The 20,970-nt window shown below is 38.4% G+C and overlaps 1 protein-coding gene across 6 annotated transcripts in view; it reads left to right on the top strand.

The window, feature by feature from the left end:
- Window positions 1-20,673, top strand: part of SYT9 (synaptotagmin 9) — a 69,077-nt gene extending 48,404 nt beyond the window's left edge. The window contains exons 4-8 of one of the 6 annotated variants that reach the window (XM_042881922.1): window positions 12,088-12,208; window positions 13,223-13,394; window positions 14,018-14,147; window positions 14,783-14,939; window positions 15,972-16,049. In XM_042881922.1, coding sequence (XP_042737856.1) covers window positions 12,088-12,208; window positions 13,223-13,394; window positions 14,018-14,147; window positions 14,783-14,890 — 531 coding nt within the window. In that variant the 3' untranslated portion in view covers window positions 14,891-14,939; window positions 15,972-16,049. Of the gene's footprint in view, window positions 1-12,087; window positions 12,209-13,222; window positions 13,395-14,017; window positions 14,420-14,782 lie in introns of those variants that run through there. The other 5 variants (XM_042881923.1, XM_042881924.1, XM_042881921.1 and 2 more) reach the window with 5 other exon arrangements.
- Window positions 20,674-20,970: the final 297 nt, after the last annotated feature.

The raw sequence follows: 20,970 nt of genomic DNA, 5'->3' as shown, positions 1-20,970 counted from the left end.
CAACTAAAGAGAAAATTTGAGCAAGAGACCAAGTCACTCAGATACCAAAAATGCAACCAATTCTTCCTTCCTATATAGGAGTATGCAAAAATAACACTGGGTCTTCTTGTTATAAACAGAGCTATGTAAAAGTCTGGGCACCTCAACCTAACCCATGTCAGACAAATGGACATACGAATAGAGTAAAACAAATCAGAGAAAATATCCCTTTTTTTTTCTCTGTACATTTTAAATGTGGAGCATGCAAGTAAAAGGAAGTTCTATTGACTCACTTTAATGAGCTTTTAGCATTAAAGCACGTCTATATATATTTAGTGCTCTTATATATCTTTAGTACTCTTTTTATCTTGTATCTTACACTACCTTTCACGCATTCTTTAAGAGAGAAAACACGCTCACTTAAAGTCCTAGAATTGCTAGCAGTGTATGTTGTCTAAATATAATGAGGCATGAGCACATCTAGAGAATAAGTACTTCATAAAAAGAACTGCTATCACACTACACAATCACCTGTTCGTGCTTTTGGCCTCTCAATGCCTAAATGAATACATTTGAATTCAGAGTCTGCATTTTCTAAAATAGATCTGTGTTTTATCCTTCCCCTTCCTTTAGCTTCCTTGACAGTCCTAAGTTCTACTGTACAGCTCTTTTTCTGTACAGCTTCTAAGAAGCTACAGTGCTAGACTGGTAAGCTGCTTACGAGCTCCAAGGCTAAAATATTCTACTTATTTGCAAGGCAGGTGAATGGTACACAGCAACAGCGTAAATTCTCCTTCTTCACATCTGGGAAGCTTAGTGTCAGAACGGCAATAGAGCAGAACCACCTCAGAAGAAAAGAAGGTCACTGAATTTGTATGACCTTTTGGGCAGCAACAAAGACTGAGGAACAGTAACATCTCTGGCATTTCCTAAGAGGAGCGGTTAAAGCAACCCCTCGTTGTTTATCATCACATCAGTTCAGGCATTATCACGGCATCAGTTCGGGTCAGTCAGGGAGGTTTGCTCTGAGGGGGTTTTATACCAACAGCATATTGGCATATCTTGTGGTTGGCAAATTTTACATAGCAGTCTGTTGTAAAACTGTCAACAGCATCTCTGGGAGGAAGAACAGCTTGCCTTCTCTGCCATGGTTCTCCCTCACTCTGAAAAAAGAACTAAAACCTCAAATACTCTTCTGATTCAAATGGGACTTTTTTTCCTGTGGCACAGTTTGATAAATAAAGGATGAAAGCCGTCCTGTTTTCCGTACTTCTGAAATAATAGTTTCTTATTATCGTTAATTTTGTTGTCACTCTTTTTCTTCCCTACTCCATTATTTTAATTCCTTTTTGTATTTCATAATCAGAAGGGCTCTAAAGCATCAAATGAGACAACTTGCAGTAGTGAAGATTTATATATTTAGTTATTTTGACAGGTTTAATAAATGTGTTTTGTAGGATTAACCTTTGCATCCATGACTGCAGTCATCTCCTATCTCGTGTGCAGTTACGATGAATACCAATGCTAGGACAACCAAAGCAGTGTGACCACACAACTTTCCGCCCAATCCATTAACAGAAAATTGCTATTAGTGAAATAGTCTCTTTACCTTGGCTTCTTCACTTTGAAATTTGTAGTGATTTTCTTTTCTACATTACCCATTTAAAGAAATCACTTGAAGTAAATGAAACTTCTGTGAAAATTGCTTTACTATTGTTAACAGTGGGTAATTTCACAGAGGAGTGTTACTAGTTAAATGCATGTTACGTTTAGTTGTGCTTTCAGTCTAATGGCAGGTTATGTGAAATGTTCTCAGACACATTTTTAGGCCTTAAGAATCCTTTATCACAATTCTTCTGCAGCATTTTCTGGGACTGGTGCATACAGATGACAGATCACCAGCCAACATTTAATAGTGATCAAGTAAATTTCAGAAGTAACAGGATTTAAATATCAGGAAGTTCTGGACAAACTTTGTTTTAAAACAGAGCAGATTTGGGTATGGAGTGTAACACTTGACACAGCACAATAGAAAAGAATTGCCTTAAAACAACAAAACCTGTGGAGGAACTTCAATGCTTGATTTTAAAACAATAAGGAAAGCCATGAGAGTTACTTACTGGAATGAATAAATACCTTTCATCTATAAAAGCTCTGAAAATTCTGCCTTATGTATACCTTATTAGCCGAGTTATTACTTCTCTTATTGCTTTTTAAGGGGATGAGAAAACAGAAAAGATCAGAGAGAGAAATAGAAAGTATATACCAGAGGTTTTATTGAATTTGGATTTTATTTCTAGATATCACAATAATTTTAAAATGATTAGATGAATTTAGATCAATGGCCATGCACTGTTAAGTAATAGCTATTGTAGTAGCCTGTGAAATGGCACTATGCTCCACAAGGCAAAATCTGGGGGCAAAGAGCTTCTTCACTGTCTGTCTACAATTAATAATGAACACATGCTGCTCTGGCTCTTGGATTCATTACACAAGAGCCCTGAGCAAAATGAGCCTCTCCTGGCTTTCCAGGGCATATAGACAGAATATATAGCAGACCCACATATCTTCCCTACTGAATGGATCTTCCTACTGATGGATTCACTCAGCAGATGCCTACACCCAACAAAAGACATCTGATTAAAAAATGTAAGCACCTCAGAGTCAAACTGTGGAATGGCAGGAATGATGTGCTACTGCAACATAAAAGTTGATATTCTCTTTCTAGTTTTCAAGTACATCACATTTTTGGACCGTTCTCTTTTTCATTTCAGTTTGTTCAAAAACTAAATGACTTGTAAAAATAGATTCAGATTTATAAAAATGAACTGTCTTTATTACCAACTTTGAATACAATCTGTGCTAAGACTGAGCAGAAAGAAAGTCAGTAGAGAGCACCCAATGTAAGCATAATGGATACATCCTCAAAACACTATAGGTGCTTATACAGACTAAAAAGGACATGGATTTTTCCCTGATACTGTGACTCTCCTTTTTTCAACACTACCCACATAGTTTGTCTCCTCCTCAGGATGGTCAGATTAGAATTCATGACAGAAGACGTCTGCTTTAGGCAGCACAAAGGTGCCAGTACTGAGAATGACATTCAGCACTAAGGAAGAGTGAGGAGCTGTTAGTTAGGGCCCATAGCTTTAATTTCATCTCGTTTTAACAGCATGTCTATATTAGCTTTTTCCTACGGAACGGCTGCTCTGCAAGACTTAATTAAGACTGCAGCAGGGCACAGGCAGGTTGGTGGCTCCCTGGGGGCTGAGGCACCAGGAGCAGTGGGGGATTACAGTACTGCAGGGACAGCAGGCCTTCCTATGCTGTTGCTGGGGAGAAAATGGTCTACTGAGCAAGTGCCCGCACATCCTTGCCATACTGCTTGCTTTCAGTCCTTGTAAGTGAACAGATAATTGAATAAACTTAGAGCATTTTTTGATGTTTTAGTGGAGCTGTAAGTTCACACACAGCCTCTGTAACTCAAGGTAGAATGAAAGGCTATTACATTAATTTGCATAGAAATTTAGTTTAAATTGTCATTTTAATTTTAACACACTAAAAACCAATATTAACAGGCAAGACATTTTGGATTAAAATATTTTGCTTAGTTAATTTATTTTTAAAACCCATTTCCTCCCTTCCAATTTTTCTTGAATGCATTTGAGATCTTCATTATTAGTAGGATATTGAGAAAATTAAACACTGCTTTCAACTTATGTCAGAATGGAAGCAAGAGGTAACTGTCAAATAACTCACGGCAGAAATAATTTTATGTGTGAGGATGGATTTTCTGCTTCATTTTCTTCAAGTTCATGCCTGCCTAGAGATAGTGAACTTCTAACATGTAATTTAGCCTTCTCCTCTTCCTTACAAATGGCCAGGATTTAGCCTTGAAACCATGGGGGTTTATTTTCTCATCTCTTTCCACTTGCGTGATTTTCATCTAGAGTTTATGTAACAGGAAGGCTGGCCCTCCCTGATTAGCTTGCATAATGTAATAACTATACTACACTACAATGACAGTAACCTCTGCTTACTATGTTTTTTTTTTCAGTCTCAGTACTCCACCTACAATTGAGGTCAAATCCAAAGTCTGTTGAAAAATGATGGGTTTTGACATGGCATATAATGACAGATGTTTATTAAAAGCTTTGGTTCTCACACTGATAAAGTACCATCCATTCTTTCATATTGTGCTGTTAGACTGTTTTGTGAAACCACCCTCTGTAAGGCATCTCCTCTCTGTCTGCCCAAGCTACCTGTCCATTTTTTTTACAGTCTTTACCAGCATCATGGTTTTGGCTGGGATAGAGTTAAGTTGTGCTTTTTGTTGGCTTTTTTGTTTGTTTGTTTTGTTTTGTTTTTATTTTTGTTTTATAGCGGTTCATATAATGCTCTTCTATAGACTTTTTATGAGAATAATGGTGATAACACACCAGTGTCATTGCTGAGCAGTGCTTAGACTAAGTCAAGGACCTGTCAGCTTCTCACACTGCCTTGCCAGCAGTGTGCTGGCACACAAACAAAGGAGCTGGGGACAGAACCAGGACAGATGACCCAAAATGGCACAAGGGATGTCCCGTACCATATGATGTCATTACCAACAATAAAAGCTGAGGGAATGAGGGAGAAAGGGGATGTCTTTTGGAACAATGACATTTGTCAAATGCATGGAGCGCCCTGGTTTCCGGGATGTGGCTGAACACCTGCATGTCTATGAGAAGCAGTGATGAATTCCTTCTTTCACTTTGTTTGGATGTGTGACTTTTGCTTTACCTGTCAAACTGTCTATCTCAGCCCGTGAGTTCTCGCACTTTTATCTTCCCAGTTCTCTCTCCATCCCACCTGGGGAGTGAGAGAGCAGATGCACTGTGCTGAGTTGCCCTCTGGGTTTGAAGCATAGCAGCTTAACATCAAAACTCTACCATCTCCCGTCTGAAGTTCCCTCTAGCTTTCCTTTCAAGAAGATAGTTGCTCTCCAAACAACTATTCCAGTATAGAACAATTTGTATTTCATGGCTGTTCCAAAGCTCATCAACATTTCTAAGGCATTGCTGCTTTCTCTTCAGAGAGAAAAGTTTGAGTTGAATCTATGCTAAAATACTTCAGCAGCATGAAATAATCAAACTCAGTTTCAAGGAGCTTCAATTTCAAAAGATTTTTGAAGCATAATACCAAATGTGGCAACCCATAAACACTGATAGTGTGGCATGTACTGAAATGGAATATACTGGAAGAAATGGAGAAGTGAATGTGCCCACAGCACCTCACCTGTAAACTCACATCTTACAGGCTATGACATTTTCATTTTTAACTATTAGATCAGAAAGATAAAACAATCTTCTCTAGTTCTGAAGTGTTCCCATATCCTTCCCTACCAAACAGACACATTCCCTTCCCTGTCAAAATGATACAAGATGCACATAATTTCTGGAAGAGAAAAGGCAGAGAAAGGGAAGGCAGACTTTTTGTATTGCTGAATTCATAGAGTACTTTGTATTTTGTAGAAAGCTATAACCAACAAGGAAGCTAAAAATTACTTTTTTTAACTTCTGACATCAATTTCTGACACAGCAACACACACATGAAGAGGACAGCTATTCCAGCTCTTCCAGCCACATCTACTAATTTTAATCAGCTCAGTTCAGGCCGTTTATCAATTTACTTTGGAATAAATTAAGACATTATCTCAATAGCTATAGGATAATTCATTAAAGTCACTCCTGAGCCTATATTCAGCAAAGTAATTTAGTTTTTGGTTTACTAAATATAAAATTTACGTAAAGAATTCAAAGCCAGTAAAAGCTATAGGATATGAGTTTAAAAATAATTGTGAGTCTGAAGCTTATCAAATGGAAGCTTTTTAAAGTAAGGATCTTAATAGAGAATAATTTAGCAATAGTCTTCAGTGACTCAGTAAGAACATTCTGCAAATACTTTCAGATAACTGAAGACAACACGCAGCTAACCGATCGGAAAGGCAATTTCAGTTAATCCCTGCCATTCTATTTACAGCATATAAATTATGATAGTGGAGATGTAGAGTCTTCAGAAAGAGAAGTATAACACCTGCAGAAAAAGGCCTCTGTCCTTGACTTACTAAGGATATTGTGGCAAGACCAAGTTATGCATATGGTCTCCTCAGATACTGGATTTGTCGTAGCCTGTAAGACGTGAGTTTACGTGAGGTGCTGTGGACAGATTTACTTCTCCATTTCTTCCAGAATATTTCACTTCAGTATATGGCACACTGTCAGTGTTTGTAGGTTGCCACATTTGGTATTATGCTTCAAATGTCTTTTTCATTCATACCCTTTGACTCCTGTTACCCACATTCTAAGATATTCTGACTGACTAACATAAGACAAAGTCATGTCTGAAGGATTCTCCTTATACAGTCCTAAAGAAAAACAATCATGACACAAGGATGATGGATTCAGGAGAGGAAAAAGAAAAATCTTTGTCTGGCTGTGATGTGATGACATAGGATTGCTTACAGCATAACTTTATCTTGTTTTCTTTGTGAAATGGAAGAAAACCCAATGACACCAATCCAAAGATTAGAAGTTGCCAAGATGCTAAGCAAAACTCTTTGACTTTCACCATGGCATGGTCAATACAGACCAGGGAGCTCCCAATCCTGGTGTCACCGATGAGTTCATTTGCACTGTGAGCAACAGGTCCAGTATTGCATCTCCCCTGGTGGGACCATCTATTACTTGACTCAAGTAGTTATCCTCAATGCTTCCAGGAGCTTCCTGAATTGCCTACAGCTCGCTGTGCTACTTATCCAGCAGATAATTCATTCTTAAAAGATATTAATGAAGAATAATATACAATAAAAATTATCTTGCAGTACAGAAGAATAATTTCAGTAATTCCAGTGAAGATTATGAAATAACTGGATTTTTTTTTTTTTTAATTAAATTTGGACTGATATTCCTTCACTAGGAGTAGAAAAAAAAAAACTAAGAAAAGAAACTAAGAAAAAGAAATGTAATACTGGTAATTAGTCCACAAATGATAGAATCTCATTTAACAACATGTCCATTTCATTCCTCGTTTCCAGTGACATGCAAAACTGCTAATGGAAGTAGTTTGTGACATCACAGTTTTCTGACAGAGCAAAAAAATCTGTAAAACCTCTAAAATTGTGAGTGTTTTGAAAACCTGTTTCAGCAAGTAGCACCTTTAAAAGATGTCATCAAGGGTATTGCTCCCTCTGAGTGCTCCTCTTAATGGTGAAGCTGATCAGATGGATAAAACTATATCTGAGCACCTCACTACCCATCATTAGCATCACTTTATTTTTGTAATGTACCGGAAATAGAACAGATAGATAGATAGATAGGTAGATAGATAGATAGGTAGGTAGATAGATAGATAGATAGACAGACAGACAGACATGAGGAACTGAGGAACCTTCATAACTGAGGCATATAGTTTAGAGTGACACAGGCACTGTGTGATAGCAAGCCCGCTACAGCTTGTTTGCTACAGAAATCAAATAGTTTTCTGGAGACATGGGCATGAAAGTTATGATTGTATAACTCAGCAATAGCATGTTTTCACCAAGACTGGAGACAAAGGGAGAACTTATGACCTATGATTTGTTCTTTACCTTCCATCTCTTGCCGCTTGTTTAGAATGATTTTACACACCTGTTCTCTGCACCCAACGTATTTAAGAAAAGGAATCAGTCCACAAGAGCAGTCTGATGCCAAACGTAATTCCCATTTGTCAGAAACTCCCTAACAGGTAACTATCAGGTTCCACTGAGAAGGTGTGATACAGCCTGAGTTTCCTATTGCTGCCTCAAAGGAATCAGACGTGAAGCCCTAAAGGGGTCCATTACCAAGTTCCCTTTAAGATTACACATCCTCCTGTTTGTCAGGCTGACTTACGCACAACCTAAGCACCATCATGGAGCTGCTGACACATTACTAAGCAGTGACTTATCCTTCGGGCTATTTGCTGAAAACCATTTTTAAAACTGTAAATAGCTTCTGATAATAGTCACACAAGCTATTAATGTGAGCACTAGAATTCAGCATTTTAAAAGACATGATATGTTAAATTTACAGGGGGAAATACTTGAAGAGTTGTCTTTGAAAGGCAGGGGCAATAAATCTTTCAGGAAAAGCCACTGAAAATGATTTTAATAATACAAATTTTTTAGCTGGTTACCAAGTGGAGCACTGGAGCTGCGTAAAGAATGACCCTGCCATGTTTGACAATATCTAAATATTCCAACACACAGTTAAAACAACAAGGTGCCTTATAGGGTTGGTTTTATGATGAAGAAAAATGGAATGATTTCACAGTGCTATCTTCTTCTAAGAGCTGTGGCCGAATACTGGAAAATAGCCATTCTCAAAATCTGCCAGTGACAAATTCCCCTCATTGCTCAGAATTAATTTCTGCGGCTTCTGAAATTCTGTTCCCTCGAGTTGCATACTTAGCAGTTGAAGATAGTATTCCACAGCTAGGAATCTTAGCACCTTGGAGCTGAGGAACTACACTTAAATTATGGATTTTTTTCTTTCTCACAATGGGAAGAAAAACTACCCCCTCTAAAATTTTCCTACTGTTAAGCAGAGGTGTCAGTCAAGAGGAACTTCTCCCAGATTTCTGATATCACTTTAGCTTGTAGGACCGAACGTCATCTTTTCAAACAGCACTTTGATACTTGCCACAAAGCAAGTCAGCAAAACAGTGCTGCAGCAGGTCTGCTTCCAAGCACGATACAGCAAGACACTAAACAGGATGAGTCACATCAGCTATCCTGATACTGTCATGGCCTTTATCAGCTTTACAGCCACCACAAAACACTGGTCTTTAGAATGAAAGGGATGACAGTTGAGAAAGTTCAGCCAGGGTTAAAAACTAGTTATTACTGACAAAATGTCCTTATTATCAGCATTTTCCTTCTTTGACAGCAGCTCTCTCCAATAACAGCAGAAGGAAAGGAGCTATTTCTGACTGAATGCACATATTTTCTGAAATCCCTTCTGATGTACCTTCTTCTCTGATAGTGACCACCATTCTTTGTCTTGCATATCTCCCTACTAACTCAGAATTGTGTGCGCATAGGCTCTGGGCACTGGTCTGTGCAGCAGCTCAGAGACAAACATTTGTTAGGAGTTCTTTCAAAGTATTTTCACTTACCGGTTATGCCCTCTACCATCCTTCATTTGGGGTGCGTTGGGTGGGGGGTTAAGTGCACATGTATGTGTGACATAGGAGTTGGCACAAACACAGCTGATAAAGACTCTTATCTACAGATGCATTGATCTTTTCTCAAAACAAAATGCTGTGCTCAGTCCTTATTCAGAAAACACTGAGTATCTGATATCTAGTTAAATAGGGGAGAGCATAGCAGTAGCCTCATGAAATAAGTGAAGCAGTCAAGGTAGAAGAGTAATCCCACTTCTGACAGTCATTTCCTGTGTCAAGCTCCAGTCAAATTCAAGAAAGGGAGGAGTGTTTAAGAGTGCCAGGATAAGGGTGCAAAATCTATGCAGATACATTTAAAAACATCATTTTTTCCATCCAGCTACATTCTATCAAACTTCACTACAAGACTGAGTTTTACAGGAAAATCAATTCAGAAAGCAAATATTTTCAGTGGACCAGAAAGTTCATCTGAGGTGAAATTGATTTAAAAAAAAATTAAGAATTACAGCAACTGTCTTTTCACAACGTGCTGTGCTCAGTGGGATGCTTCTTCCACTTGTTCTCAGAAAACACTTGTCGGAAGCAATCTGTCATCCTCTTCCCACTAACAAATTACTCAATGGGGTATATATGTGGGAGAACTCCATTCATACCCCATGTCTTCTAGTTTAGACAAGAAGCTTCTCGCTGTGATGTCCTTTCTCATTAACTTTTTCTGAAGCTTTTTTATTTCCTGTTGAGATTTATTTATTATAGCAAGGAGTGCAGCCCAGGCCTCCCTATTCCCAAGTGCTTGCCTCTAGACTCAGTATCTGATTAAGTCCAACAAATACCAGGCATTCTGAAGTACAACTACTTCAAAAAGAGAGGTGAATAAACCTTTGCTATTTTATTCTCAGGTAAGTTGCCATTCAGGAAACTATTTCTAACCATCCTTTGGGCATTTGCCAGTAGAAGCAAAGCATGTCACTAGTGATTTTGAAACAAAAGGCAGCGTTTCAAAATATTGATAAAATTACGTTGGATGGTTACAGTAATTCATTCACTCTCATGCCACTTAATCATAACAAGCAGTTGTCTTCAGAACCTGGTTTACTGTTATTTTGTGCCAAGGAATGACTGCTGATGTTATGTTGTCATCTCTCCCTGACACTTGATATTCTGGAACTGTTTTCCACATACCAAATGACAGACTCCCTAATGGATGTAAAAAACCTGAGGCAAACTGTACAAATCACACATGGGCCATTACCTTCCCCTCTCCAAGAAGCTCTAGGGAGGCTGGCATGTAAATCAGAAGCTGTGCTGTAGGTGCTGCTTTCCCCATACTGAGTGCAGTTCAGAAGACATGCTCACAATGACACAGGAGCAGCTGCCCTGAGAAAGGAGAAAAGCTGTTCCACACAGCTATGTAGGCAAGATAGACATGTTCCACAAGAGCTTTATTGCTCTTCCCTATACAATCTAGAACGTATATTTGAAGGAAAACTTCTTACGGAAAAGTGAAATATTGGATTGCAGGCAGTAGGTCTGTGAAGGTACCAGTTCACTTCTCAGTGAAAAAATTGCATATAAAATCTCAGAAATCCTTTGATACAATCCTTTATCCACTGTATTTTTTCATAAGAGTTTGGCCTAATAAATAATAAACAATTGAGTTCACAAAAAATTGAGATTTGCAGAAAACTTTGTCCTGCCCAAGCAATTTCCTCTGACGACACCAAGCTGAGTGGTGCGGTTGGCACGGTGGAAGGAAGGGATGCCATTCAGAGGGACCTCGAGAGGCTGGAAAGGTGGGCCTGGGGGAACCTGATGAGGTTCAACACGGCAAAGTGCAGAGTTTTGCACTTGGGCCGCAGGAATCCCAGGCATCCATACAGACTGGAAGGAGCGGTGCTTGAGAGCAGCCCTGCAGAGAAGGACCTGGGGGTCCTGATGGATGAAAAGCTTAACATGAGCCAGCAGTGTGCTCTTGGGGCTTGGAAGGCAAATGGTATCCTGGGCTCCATCAGAAGAGGGGTGGCCAGCAGGGACAGGGAGGTGATTGTCCCCCTCTACTCTGCTCTTGTGAGGCCCCATCTGCAGTACTGCGTCCAGGTCTGGAGCCCCCAGTGCAGGAAAGACTGGGAGCTGTTGGAGAGGGTCCAGAGGAGAGCCACAAAGATGATGAGGGGACTGGAGCACCTCCCCTATGAGGACAGGCTGAGGGAGCTGGGCTTGTTCAGCCTGGAGAAAAGAAGGCTGTAGGGTGACCTCATTGCAGCCTTTCAGTGCCTAAAGGGAGCCCACAAACAGGAGGGGAATCAACTCTTTGAAAGGGTTGATAAGGGCAGACAAGGGGAAATGGTTTTACGTTGAAGGAGGGAAGATTTAGGGATTAGTGGATGCCCCGTCCCTGGAGGTGTTGAAGGCCAGGTTGGATGGGGCCCTGGGCAGCCTGGTCTAGTATTGAATGTTGAGGTTGGTGGCCCTGTATGTGGCAGGGGGTTGGAGATTCATGATCCTTGAGGTCCCTTCCAACCCAGGCTGTTCTGTGATTCTGTGATTCTGCAGAAGAGAAGGCACAGAGATCTGCTGCAGCTTGTCAACATTACATGCAAATCACTACGAAACATAGAGCAAAGATGTTCCAGTACCTCATGGTACACCTCATCACATCAATGTGTCTCAGCTCCAAGTACGAGTAAAGAAAACTGTAGCTACATTTACACTTCACAGCTTTGAAGGTCTAGCAACAAATGTAGTGACTAGAATCTTGTGTGCATATGGGTTTCTGTTTTTCCAGCTGCATTTGAGAATGAAAATTCAGCTTCTGCTTACAGAAATGTAGATTCTCAAAGGTATAATTTACCTTTATGTCCTACAGATTATGTCTAGGGAAAACTGTTATTATTGCTTCATATTTTTTCTGTTTCCTTGGAACAGGATAATGTGGATCTTGGTGACCTGATGTTTTCACTCTGCTACCTTCCAACAGCTGGTAGACTAACTATTACAATAATAAAAGCAAGAAATTTAAAGGCAATGGATATCACAGGAGCATCAGGTAAGAATTTATTTAATGCTCAGTGTGGATTAGTGTCCCATTTCCCTCCCAAGCCACAGAACTCCAGTATTGTCAATTACCAGAATGTTATTTGAAAAGAAGCGTTTTTACACTGCAAGCTCTTAAGTCTCCTTAGGAATTTCTGAGAAATAAATAATGTTCATTCTGGTTTAACTAACAGTTTAAAACAATCTCCTCTCTATAAGAGAACAACACTATTACTTCTAAAGCAAGCATGATTCAAAACAGGATGAGGTGGCGAAATTGATTTCATATTAGAGACTGGATCATACAACAGATTATTTGTTGTGGCACAGAGGCAAGCTGACCCATGACAGTCTCCAAGAGACACCAAACCAATTCTGCTGCTGCTGGCATATGGACAAAACAGTCATCCCAAACTCCTTTCAACAACAGTTTCAAAATTGGCTAATGAAAACAAGAAAAACTAAATTAAATAAGAGCTCATAGATTCATTTTTCATACTAGAACTCCCAAAAAGGATCTACAATGACTCTCCTCTCCTCTCCTCTCCTCTCCTCTCCTCTCCTCTCCTCTCCTTTTTCACTGCATCCATAATTATAATTCTCTTCAGAAACATAAACTGCAATTTCTTACACTTGGAATTATATTTAACCATACATCAATACTGTGTACAATGCTGTCATCTTCTGTCTAACCTATAAATTTGTAAAAGTAATTACGTTGTTGTAAATACACTGATACACAGGCTGATGTATAAAACAGTCAAAGTTCAGTGGATAATTTAATACTCTTTCAGAAGTCAGTACCCAAAGAAAAACTTATTGAAGCTGAATTGTTCATTATAGGATTTCCAACAGGTAAAGCTTTCCAATGTCCATTGTCTCCCAGTCATTCCATGGTAATAAAGAAGCTCAAATTCCAGACGCAAGTGACTGCAAACTGCACACAAGAATACTGCCTTTACTTTCCATCTATCTTTTCATAAAAAACAACAAAAGAAAACCAGCGTTGTTCTTATGATTCACACAGATCCCTACGTGAAGGTTTCTTTAATGTGTGAAGGAAGGCGACTAAAGAAAAGAAAAACTTCCACCAAGAGGAACACCCTTAATCCCGTTTACAATGAAGCCATAGTCTTTGACGTCCCTCCAGAAAACATTGACCAAATTAACTTGTCGATAGCTGTGATGGATTACGACCGGTGAGATACCTGTAGCTGTAAAATAACATTATCTCAAAATCTGGTATAGTAGTTTTGCATCCAGGAATGAAGTTATCCTTTTTCTCGCAATGGAAGGGAAATTAAATATTTTCTCATGCTGAGTTAGGTGGAAGACTAAAATGTCTCATTGTCAGGGAGAATTTCTAAATTCTAAATTTTAAAATGCAGATTTGCATCCATAACAAACATAACTAAGCTGCATGTGTTTACCAGAACAGAAATAACTGAACATACAATCAGTTCACACACTGATTTTCTGTTTATGAGCAACTGCACTAACCCCTCAGACACATGCCTCAGTTTATAAAATTTGGCTCAGTTTACTTGTAACTAGTTACAGAAAACAAACAACAATTTACATTTCTCATACAAAAATAAAATAAATGCATCTAGAAACGCAGTGTTTGCTACCATGGATAATATACTAAATTATTTTGATTTGTGGAAAATTCAAAGAGCAAACCCTTGTAATTTACACTTTATTACATTATGCTATATATATATATCTAAAAAATCATGATTACTGCCTCAATGAAATATGCAAATGGTACAATTCTAAAGGTAATATTTTATGAAAAGCATATTATGGAACATTTTCACAGTGTAGGTCACAATGAGGTCATTGGAGTATGTCAAGTAGGCAACGATGCAGAAAGTCTAGGTCGTGACCATTGGAATGAAATGCTCTCATATCCTCGGAAACCCATTGCCCACTGGCATCCTCTTGCAGAGGTAAGAATTTTTCCTTGCTTTCCCATTACTATAACTGTTAAAATCTTAGTATATGGCATTAGAAATAGGATGAAATTTTACAAAAAAAAAACAAGATCCACAAGTATACCCTAAAGCCTAGAAAAGAGCTCAGAAACACCAATACTGATAACATGCAAATTAAGTCTGCTCCTTTCAATTTCATGGGAACAGAAAGTAATTAATGTATTTGATAAATACACAAAAGCCACATACATTGTACAGTGGATAAAGGTTTCAGATTTTATTTTATTTGTTTGGGTTTTTTTTTCTTGGTTGTTTTTGTTTTGTTTTTCAGACATAGGATAGGGTAACTTTCAATGATAATTGATATAAAGAAGTGGGCTTCCTAAGGTTTACCAATACCTATTGTTTTACTGTATAAAAACCTAATCTGATTACTTCTATTACTTCTATTGTAAGACTATGTCATCTAGCAAATCTCAAGGAATGTCTATCTATCCTGAAAAGGGGGAAAAAAAAGAAAAAAAAAAAGGTGTAAGTTTCTCTGGAGATTTGAGGCATTAATAAGAAGCCACGCAATTAGGAAAAAAATTTCAAGGTTCCTATGGTTTTTGTTTTGTTTTGTTTTGTTTTGTTTTGTTTTTTGTCTTCAGGGCCCTATTCAGCAGAAATGTTATGCAGGTCTTCTGCGCTTGGATGGCTGCCGAAGAGGCTTCCTCACCCTTTTAACCTATTCAGCAGAAATTTGGCATTCCTGTTGAACTCTTTCTTAGCCATATCCTCAGGGGCTATTCCACAGAGTCCAGTGGGGTAAAGATGTCCTTTTAATCCCTCTGTTTAATCCTCTCCCTTCCCAATACAGGAAATGCTAATCTTGATTCATGAGACACAAAACTTCAGTGTTCTAACTAAATTGCTTCCTAAGAGTTCCCATGGTTTATTTTTATGGTTACTCTCACTGGTTGAAGTCGGGCAATAATCCCAGTCAGGAGAAGCTACTATATTTATGGACAGTCACAATTGTCTGCTGAAAGAAAAGAAAAAATAACATATTAAGCCATGTGCAATGCCATAAGCACCTGATATGTAGAGGCAGGCAGCTGACAGACACTTTCTGCAGTGTAGACTAGTGACCAGAATGCAACTAAAGACTTGACTTGGTTGCAAGCACCAGCATTAGGTTTTTCCATAAGTTAAATGTCACACAACAGGAAGATGTTACAAAATGGCAGAAATACTCCAGCCTTGTCTGTCTCCATGATCAATTACATTTTCTGGTTCCTGGGGACAACAGAAGCACATTTTCAACAGGGAGACCTTCGATCACTCCCAGCCCGTTGCAGCAGGGAAGCACTGTGAGAGAACGGGGATACCAACAGACAAGCATGGCTGTGAAGGAAGATCAAGCTAAGTCTGGAGCCCAGCTTTTTGTGCCCTCATTCAAAAGTTAGCTCCTGGCAAAAGTGCCACAATTGAAATTCCCGCCTGGGCATTTGGGAGTTGAGTTTAGAAAAACATCACTGAGCTCTCAGCTGTAACCAAACCCTGATAGGAACGGACCAAGGGAACACATGAGGAGCACTATAACAGTTATTATGTCCTACAAAATGAAAAGTGTCCCTTAGCAGAAGTTGGCTACATCCTTAAATCAAACTTGTCTTCCCTCTTTGATAAGTTTTATTGCAGCCAGAGCCCACAATCAGGTTTTGACAGCTCTTCCCTTTTTTGCAGGCAACCTGTTCTTTTCATACATGCCTTGCTAACTTCTTTAGATTTCATTGCTGTGAATTGCTTTTCATGCCACGGAGCTAAAGAGAGACTAATTTTTTTTTCCCTTCCCAGGAATCAAGTGGGGGAGGGTATCCAGCGCATCCAGGCTGTGCAGAGAAATATATACACAGCATATCATTTTGGTTCCTGAATCAGGATTAGGCTCAGCGAGAGTTCTGGAACCTCTGTGGCCACAACCATAGGACCCTGAATACTGCTGAATAGAACCCTCAGTCTTCAACTGTGTGAAGAGCTATTGGTTTTGAGTAGTGCAATATTATCCACTTGTAGCATTAGTTCTCCAGCTGACACTATTGCTACTGATAGATTTTTTGTATGGTCATAAGCATTACCCAAATTCAAGTCAAATGTTTTGCTCATTAGAATAACCCAGGTTTTACAAGCAACATGACAGCAATGAAAACAACAGATACTGGAGCCAGCTTTAAATATGATTATTGTATTTGCAAAGGAAAAAAGAAGTGCAGTATTGTAAATGTAAAGCTATGTAAGTCATTTTTTCCCAAGAATGACTGTCATCAGACTTTTTTGATGGTGAGTTGTATCTTTCATCTCCATGTCTCCTTTCACCTGACATGAAAACAAGACTAATTCACTCCTTTGCAGATATGCTTCAAATCCTTCAAAGCTGTAAAAAGTTCTGTTGGGTGACAAGATACATACAGTGTTTTGCAATGACAGCGTGTTCTTTTAGAAAGAAGATAAGGATCTGTGTAGTATGGAGACTGGGAGCCCTCGGTGTTATTAGATGATTTTCCAGTCACTGCTTTTCACTGTGTCCATAACACTGTGAAGGGCTGGAAGAATCTCACAGGTGGCTTTCTTTCATCATACACACAAGCACACACACACACCATTTTAAAATGCCACTCCAAACCTATATAATGTCTGTGAAGACTATTATTTGTAGTAGAACTAACATTGACAGGGCTACCTTAAATGATTGTACATTGTAAATGCTAATGAATTCTGACCATTTTAAAAATAAAAATAAAAATCAAAGCAAAGCACTGAATTCCTTCACATAATGAACTCTAGGTCCTGGAACAACAGTCCCTCGGATAAATTTTGCTCATTATTTATCCATGCATAGGGTTAACTCTTCCTTAATTTTTTCATAGAGAGACTTTGAATCAAGATTTTACATCAATATCTTTACCTTAAAAGGGCAAATGCAAATTATGTGTGTATTATACAATCTAGTAGCCTGCTAAACACAGGTAGGTAGCCCTTGTCTTTGTATATACTGTTCAGGTAAGTTTATGCACATGAACATTGTTTTGCATCTTGTATGTGTTAAATGCTCACCATTTTCAGTTTCTAATTGAGCTGACACATGTGTGACTGTAAAAAAATCGAGAAAATATTTGCAACTTTTATTAAAAAAAAAGTTGTATAACTTGTTATTTGAGGATCTTCCAGAAAACCAGAATTGTTAACAGGTAAAAACACAGCCTAATGGTTGCAGAAGATCTTGGATCTGTTCTAAATGTGTAGTGTGGCTATAAAGCAGAAGTCTTAAAAGTACAGTTGTTATAAAAAAATAAAAATAAAATGTCATGCTATGCTATGAAGAATTTAGCTATCACATACAAGGACACTCCTGGCAAACTCAACAACTGTTAAAGCCCGCCTGAGCAAAATTTCAGATTGGTAACAGGTCACATCCAGAACAAAAAAATACAAAGTAGCCCTAGCAAATGTATTTCAGTACATGCTCAAGTGAAGCCTTATGTCAGCAGACCAGTGATGTAATACAGTGCTCATACCTGTTCGTGTATGATCTTCACTTCAGGCAAAATTCTGCACTCTTTACTCAGGCACATCTCCCAGGAGCCAACATGGGGAGATAAGCACGAACAAAGGAGGAGGACCTTTTCCTTGTAAGTGGAGATCTTTGATTTCCTGGATAAATCAGCATAGATGCAATCCCACGTGGGCAAAGCAGGCAGCTGCATGCTGTCCCGCTGCAATGGCTATTACCAGGGCAATGTTATGAACAGTAGCTTCTGTAAGAATGAAGAGACCTCTGCAGCTAGTTCATTTTGTCTCCATGGAACAGAGCAGAAATCTTTCTCAGATTTGCCTCAAGTGACTCAAAAGGGCGTCAGCAGAAAAGTAGTGTCATTGTAATTGCTAATGTTTTTTATTTTATTATCATACTCAGTTCATTTAATGCTCAAGGGGCTGGCATCAAGAGAATGATTTTGAAAACAGTTTGAAATATTTCTTTTACAAAGAAAAGAAAAATCTTATTTTTCATTTTTTTAATTTTCCTAATTCTTGCTCTCTGACTCATGACTTACAAGCTGTTACACAGGCTATGGCATTATTTCGTGCTTTATAAAAATATCTGCCTTTCCATAGCAGTGCATAAGTGGAACAGTAGTTGTTTTCTGTGCTTCTCCCTCTTCACCTTTTGACTCAACTTAATCTATACTACTCCCTAGACCTTCAGTAGACCCATGTTACAGTTCTGGTGAGCCAGGCAATAGCAATACTGGACATAACAGAGCATCTACTGCTAGAACACCAGTTGGAAACGCAGTACTGTGATCCCAGTACTGGTCACTCTCTTTGCTGAACTATAATTCCCAGTGGTGAATTAGTAGAACAGCTCATAAGAATAACTCCAAACCTCCAACCTTCATTTGTTTTATTTCCTGTGAAGACACAATTATGCTGTATCACAAGTGTTACTGAAGCAAAAAGGGAAATCCCCTAGAAATGCATCTCAGCAAGATTTTAATCCCACTTTATTCATTAACAATATTCTATTAAACTCTTAGTTTTTCATAAGAAGCCACAATTTCAGATAGATTTTTTATGAAAAAAAGTGAGAGCTTTCCAAGGTTTTGATACTAAGCAGGCTATAATGGGCTGTCGTGTGAAATTCCAGGGCTAAAACACTCACAAGCACAACCCTTCTGCAGCTGAATGTTGAAATTCCTTTATTTTCGCTGAAGTCACAAGGTATTAAAAGCACTTGAGGATTTTGAGTATCATTTTCCCCCGTAAATAATCCTGGCAATACACCAACCATACATGAATTACAACCTGCAGAAGCAGGGACTAGAAGACAAAAAAAAAAAAGCAAGCATAGAAAAAAGATCCACCTCTCATACTATTCCTGCCAGTCAGTACACCTCAGCATTCTGTACCAGCTGATACATAAGACAGCAAACTTATTATATAGGCGGGCAATGCAGCTGCCAGTAGCAGAACTAGTACAACAGCAAAGGGCAGCAGAAAAGAACGAGAAGAAAGATTATCTTAGTTGAACCTATGTTTGGTTTGAGGAGTAGTTGATATGTTTTTTCACTTTTTAAACTCCAACCATTATACAAAGCTATATCAACACTTGGCACCTAAAGGTAAATTGACAATTTTGTCACCTGGCAATGTTAGAGCATTAAGGGGACTTTGCTATTAAAAAGTAATAGTAATAATAAAACTCTTAAAAGTTCTCTTTATTCTCTTCTAGTCTAAAAGGAACAAATGATAAAGGGAAAGGGAGAAAGGACTGGAAATTTACTTGAAGAATCTTTTTGACCCACTTAGAAATCTATAATATTGAATTACTGTTAATGCATTTTGGGTTTATTTGAACAGAAAGAATTTAAAAAAAAAACAACAAAGGAATCACACAGTAGGTAAGTCAGCATGAAGTGTTATCAATAAAATGTTTTCTTGCCGTTAGAACAATGCATTTAAAAATATTTACAACTCAGTATCAATTGAGAAAACAATGGCTTTCTTGTTCCAAAAGAAAAAAAAAAAGCATATAGAGAAAGTTATCCACCACATTGTAGAATTTAACATAAGCTTCCATGCTGAGGAAAATAGGAGCAGGACAGACTCTGTAACAACTTCACTTTGATACTTGCTGTAAGTACTGGAAAGCCTTGATTGCAACCACAATTCTGTTCCAAAGTGACAGCCTTATGATTCATGAATCAAGCTATGCAAGGTGTGAATTACTCTGCAAGAGCACAGCACACTCAGCTGAGCTGCTTTTAGAGTCACCATCTAATACAGTGAGTTGTGCAAGGAACTCTGGCTGAAGTCCTCCAGAGTCCCCAAAGGACCTCTGCCTCCTTGAAGGGCCATGAAATGCACTAGTCCAGGTGGCAGAAAGAGACACCATTCAGGAGAGGTATCACCAGGACATACTCAGCTGCTGACTGAGCACAGCACACAGGGTACGGAAGGGAAGGTGACATGAGAACTTGTAAGCATCTGGGTTGTTTGTTTTGTCTGGATTTTTAGTTAGTCTTTCCATTGCTCACTTAGACATTGTAAAACTGGACTGTTCTACTCAGTTGCATGCTGGCCAGCTGTCATTTTTAATGCCCCTTGCAAAGGTGTGTGAAGAGAGCTGTGTTGTTTTTGTGTACTTTCATTTTTAATAACACGAACATTGTACTGTACTTTATTATTTCCTGTTCAATAAATAGGCTTGGTATCTCTGTTTCATGTCTAATTTTCAAGAGCAGAGCCATTCCTGTACTGAGGCTCTCTCAACTAGGTGGGTTTTTTTTTTGTTTTTTTTTTTTTTTTTTGTTTTTTGTTTTTGTTTAGTAAAAATAATGCATGATTTCTTTTCGCAGTGATGGTTTGAGGGACAAAAAATTTCTTAATTTTGTAATATGTACTACAATCTTCTAAACACAAGTAAAAATGTACTGTGATCTATTTATATAAATCTAGTCTGAACAAGTAATTTTGATCTTAATAAAAACTCTGTAAGAAATTGTGCAATTGTAATTTATTGCTATTTTGTATTTAATAAATGAAAGTTCAGTTCATTATTCAAAAACACTGAAAACACTTTGGAAAGTGTTTTAACTCCGTTTTTTTTCCATGTTTTTTTTTCTATAAAATAAATGAGATCAGAGGAAAAAAAAACTGTTAACATGATAGTTACTGTCAATGGTTTATGGGCTGGTTGGGCCCAGTTCTGTGAGTAGCGGGGCAGAGGGATTTCACAAAGTCTGCACCTCCAGAAAAGGGAAACAGGGGACCCCAAAATAATTAAAAACAGCAGCAA

The sequence above is a fragment of the Lagopus leucura genome, unplaced genomic scaffold (genome assembly GCF_019238085.1).
Source record: "Lagopus leucura isolate 7727_CA_CO unplaced genomic scaffold, USGS_WTPT01 Super-Scaffold_100033, whole genome shotgun sequence".
Lineage (NCBI taxonomy): Eukaryota > Metazoa > Chordata > Aves > Galliformes > Phasianidae > Lagopus > Lagopus leucura.
This window is presented reverse-complemented; position numbering and strand designations above follow the sequence as displayed.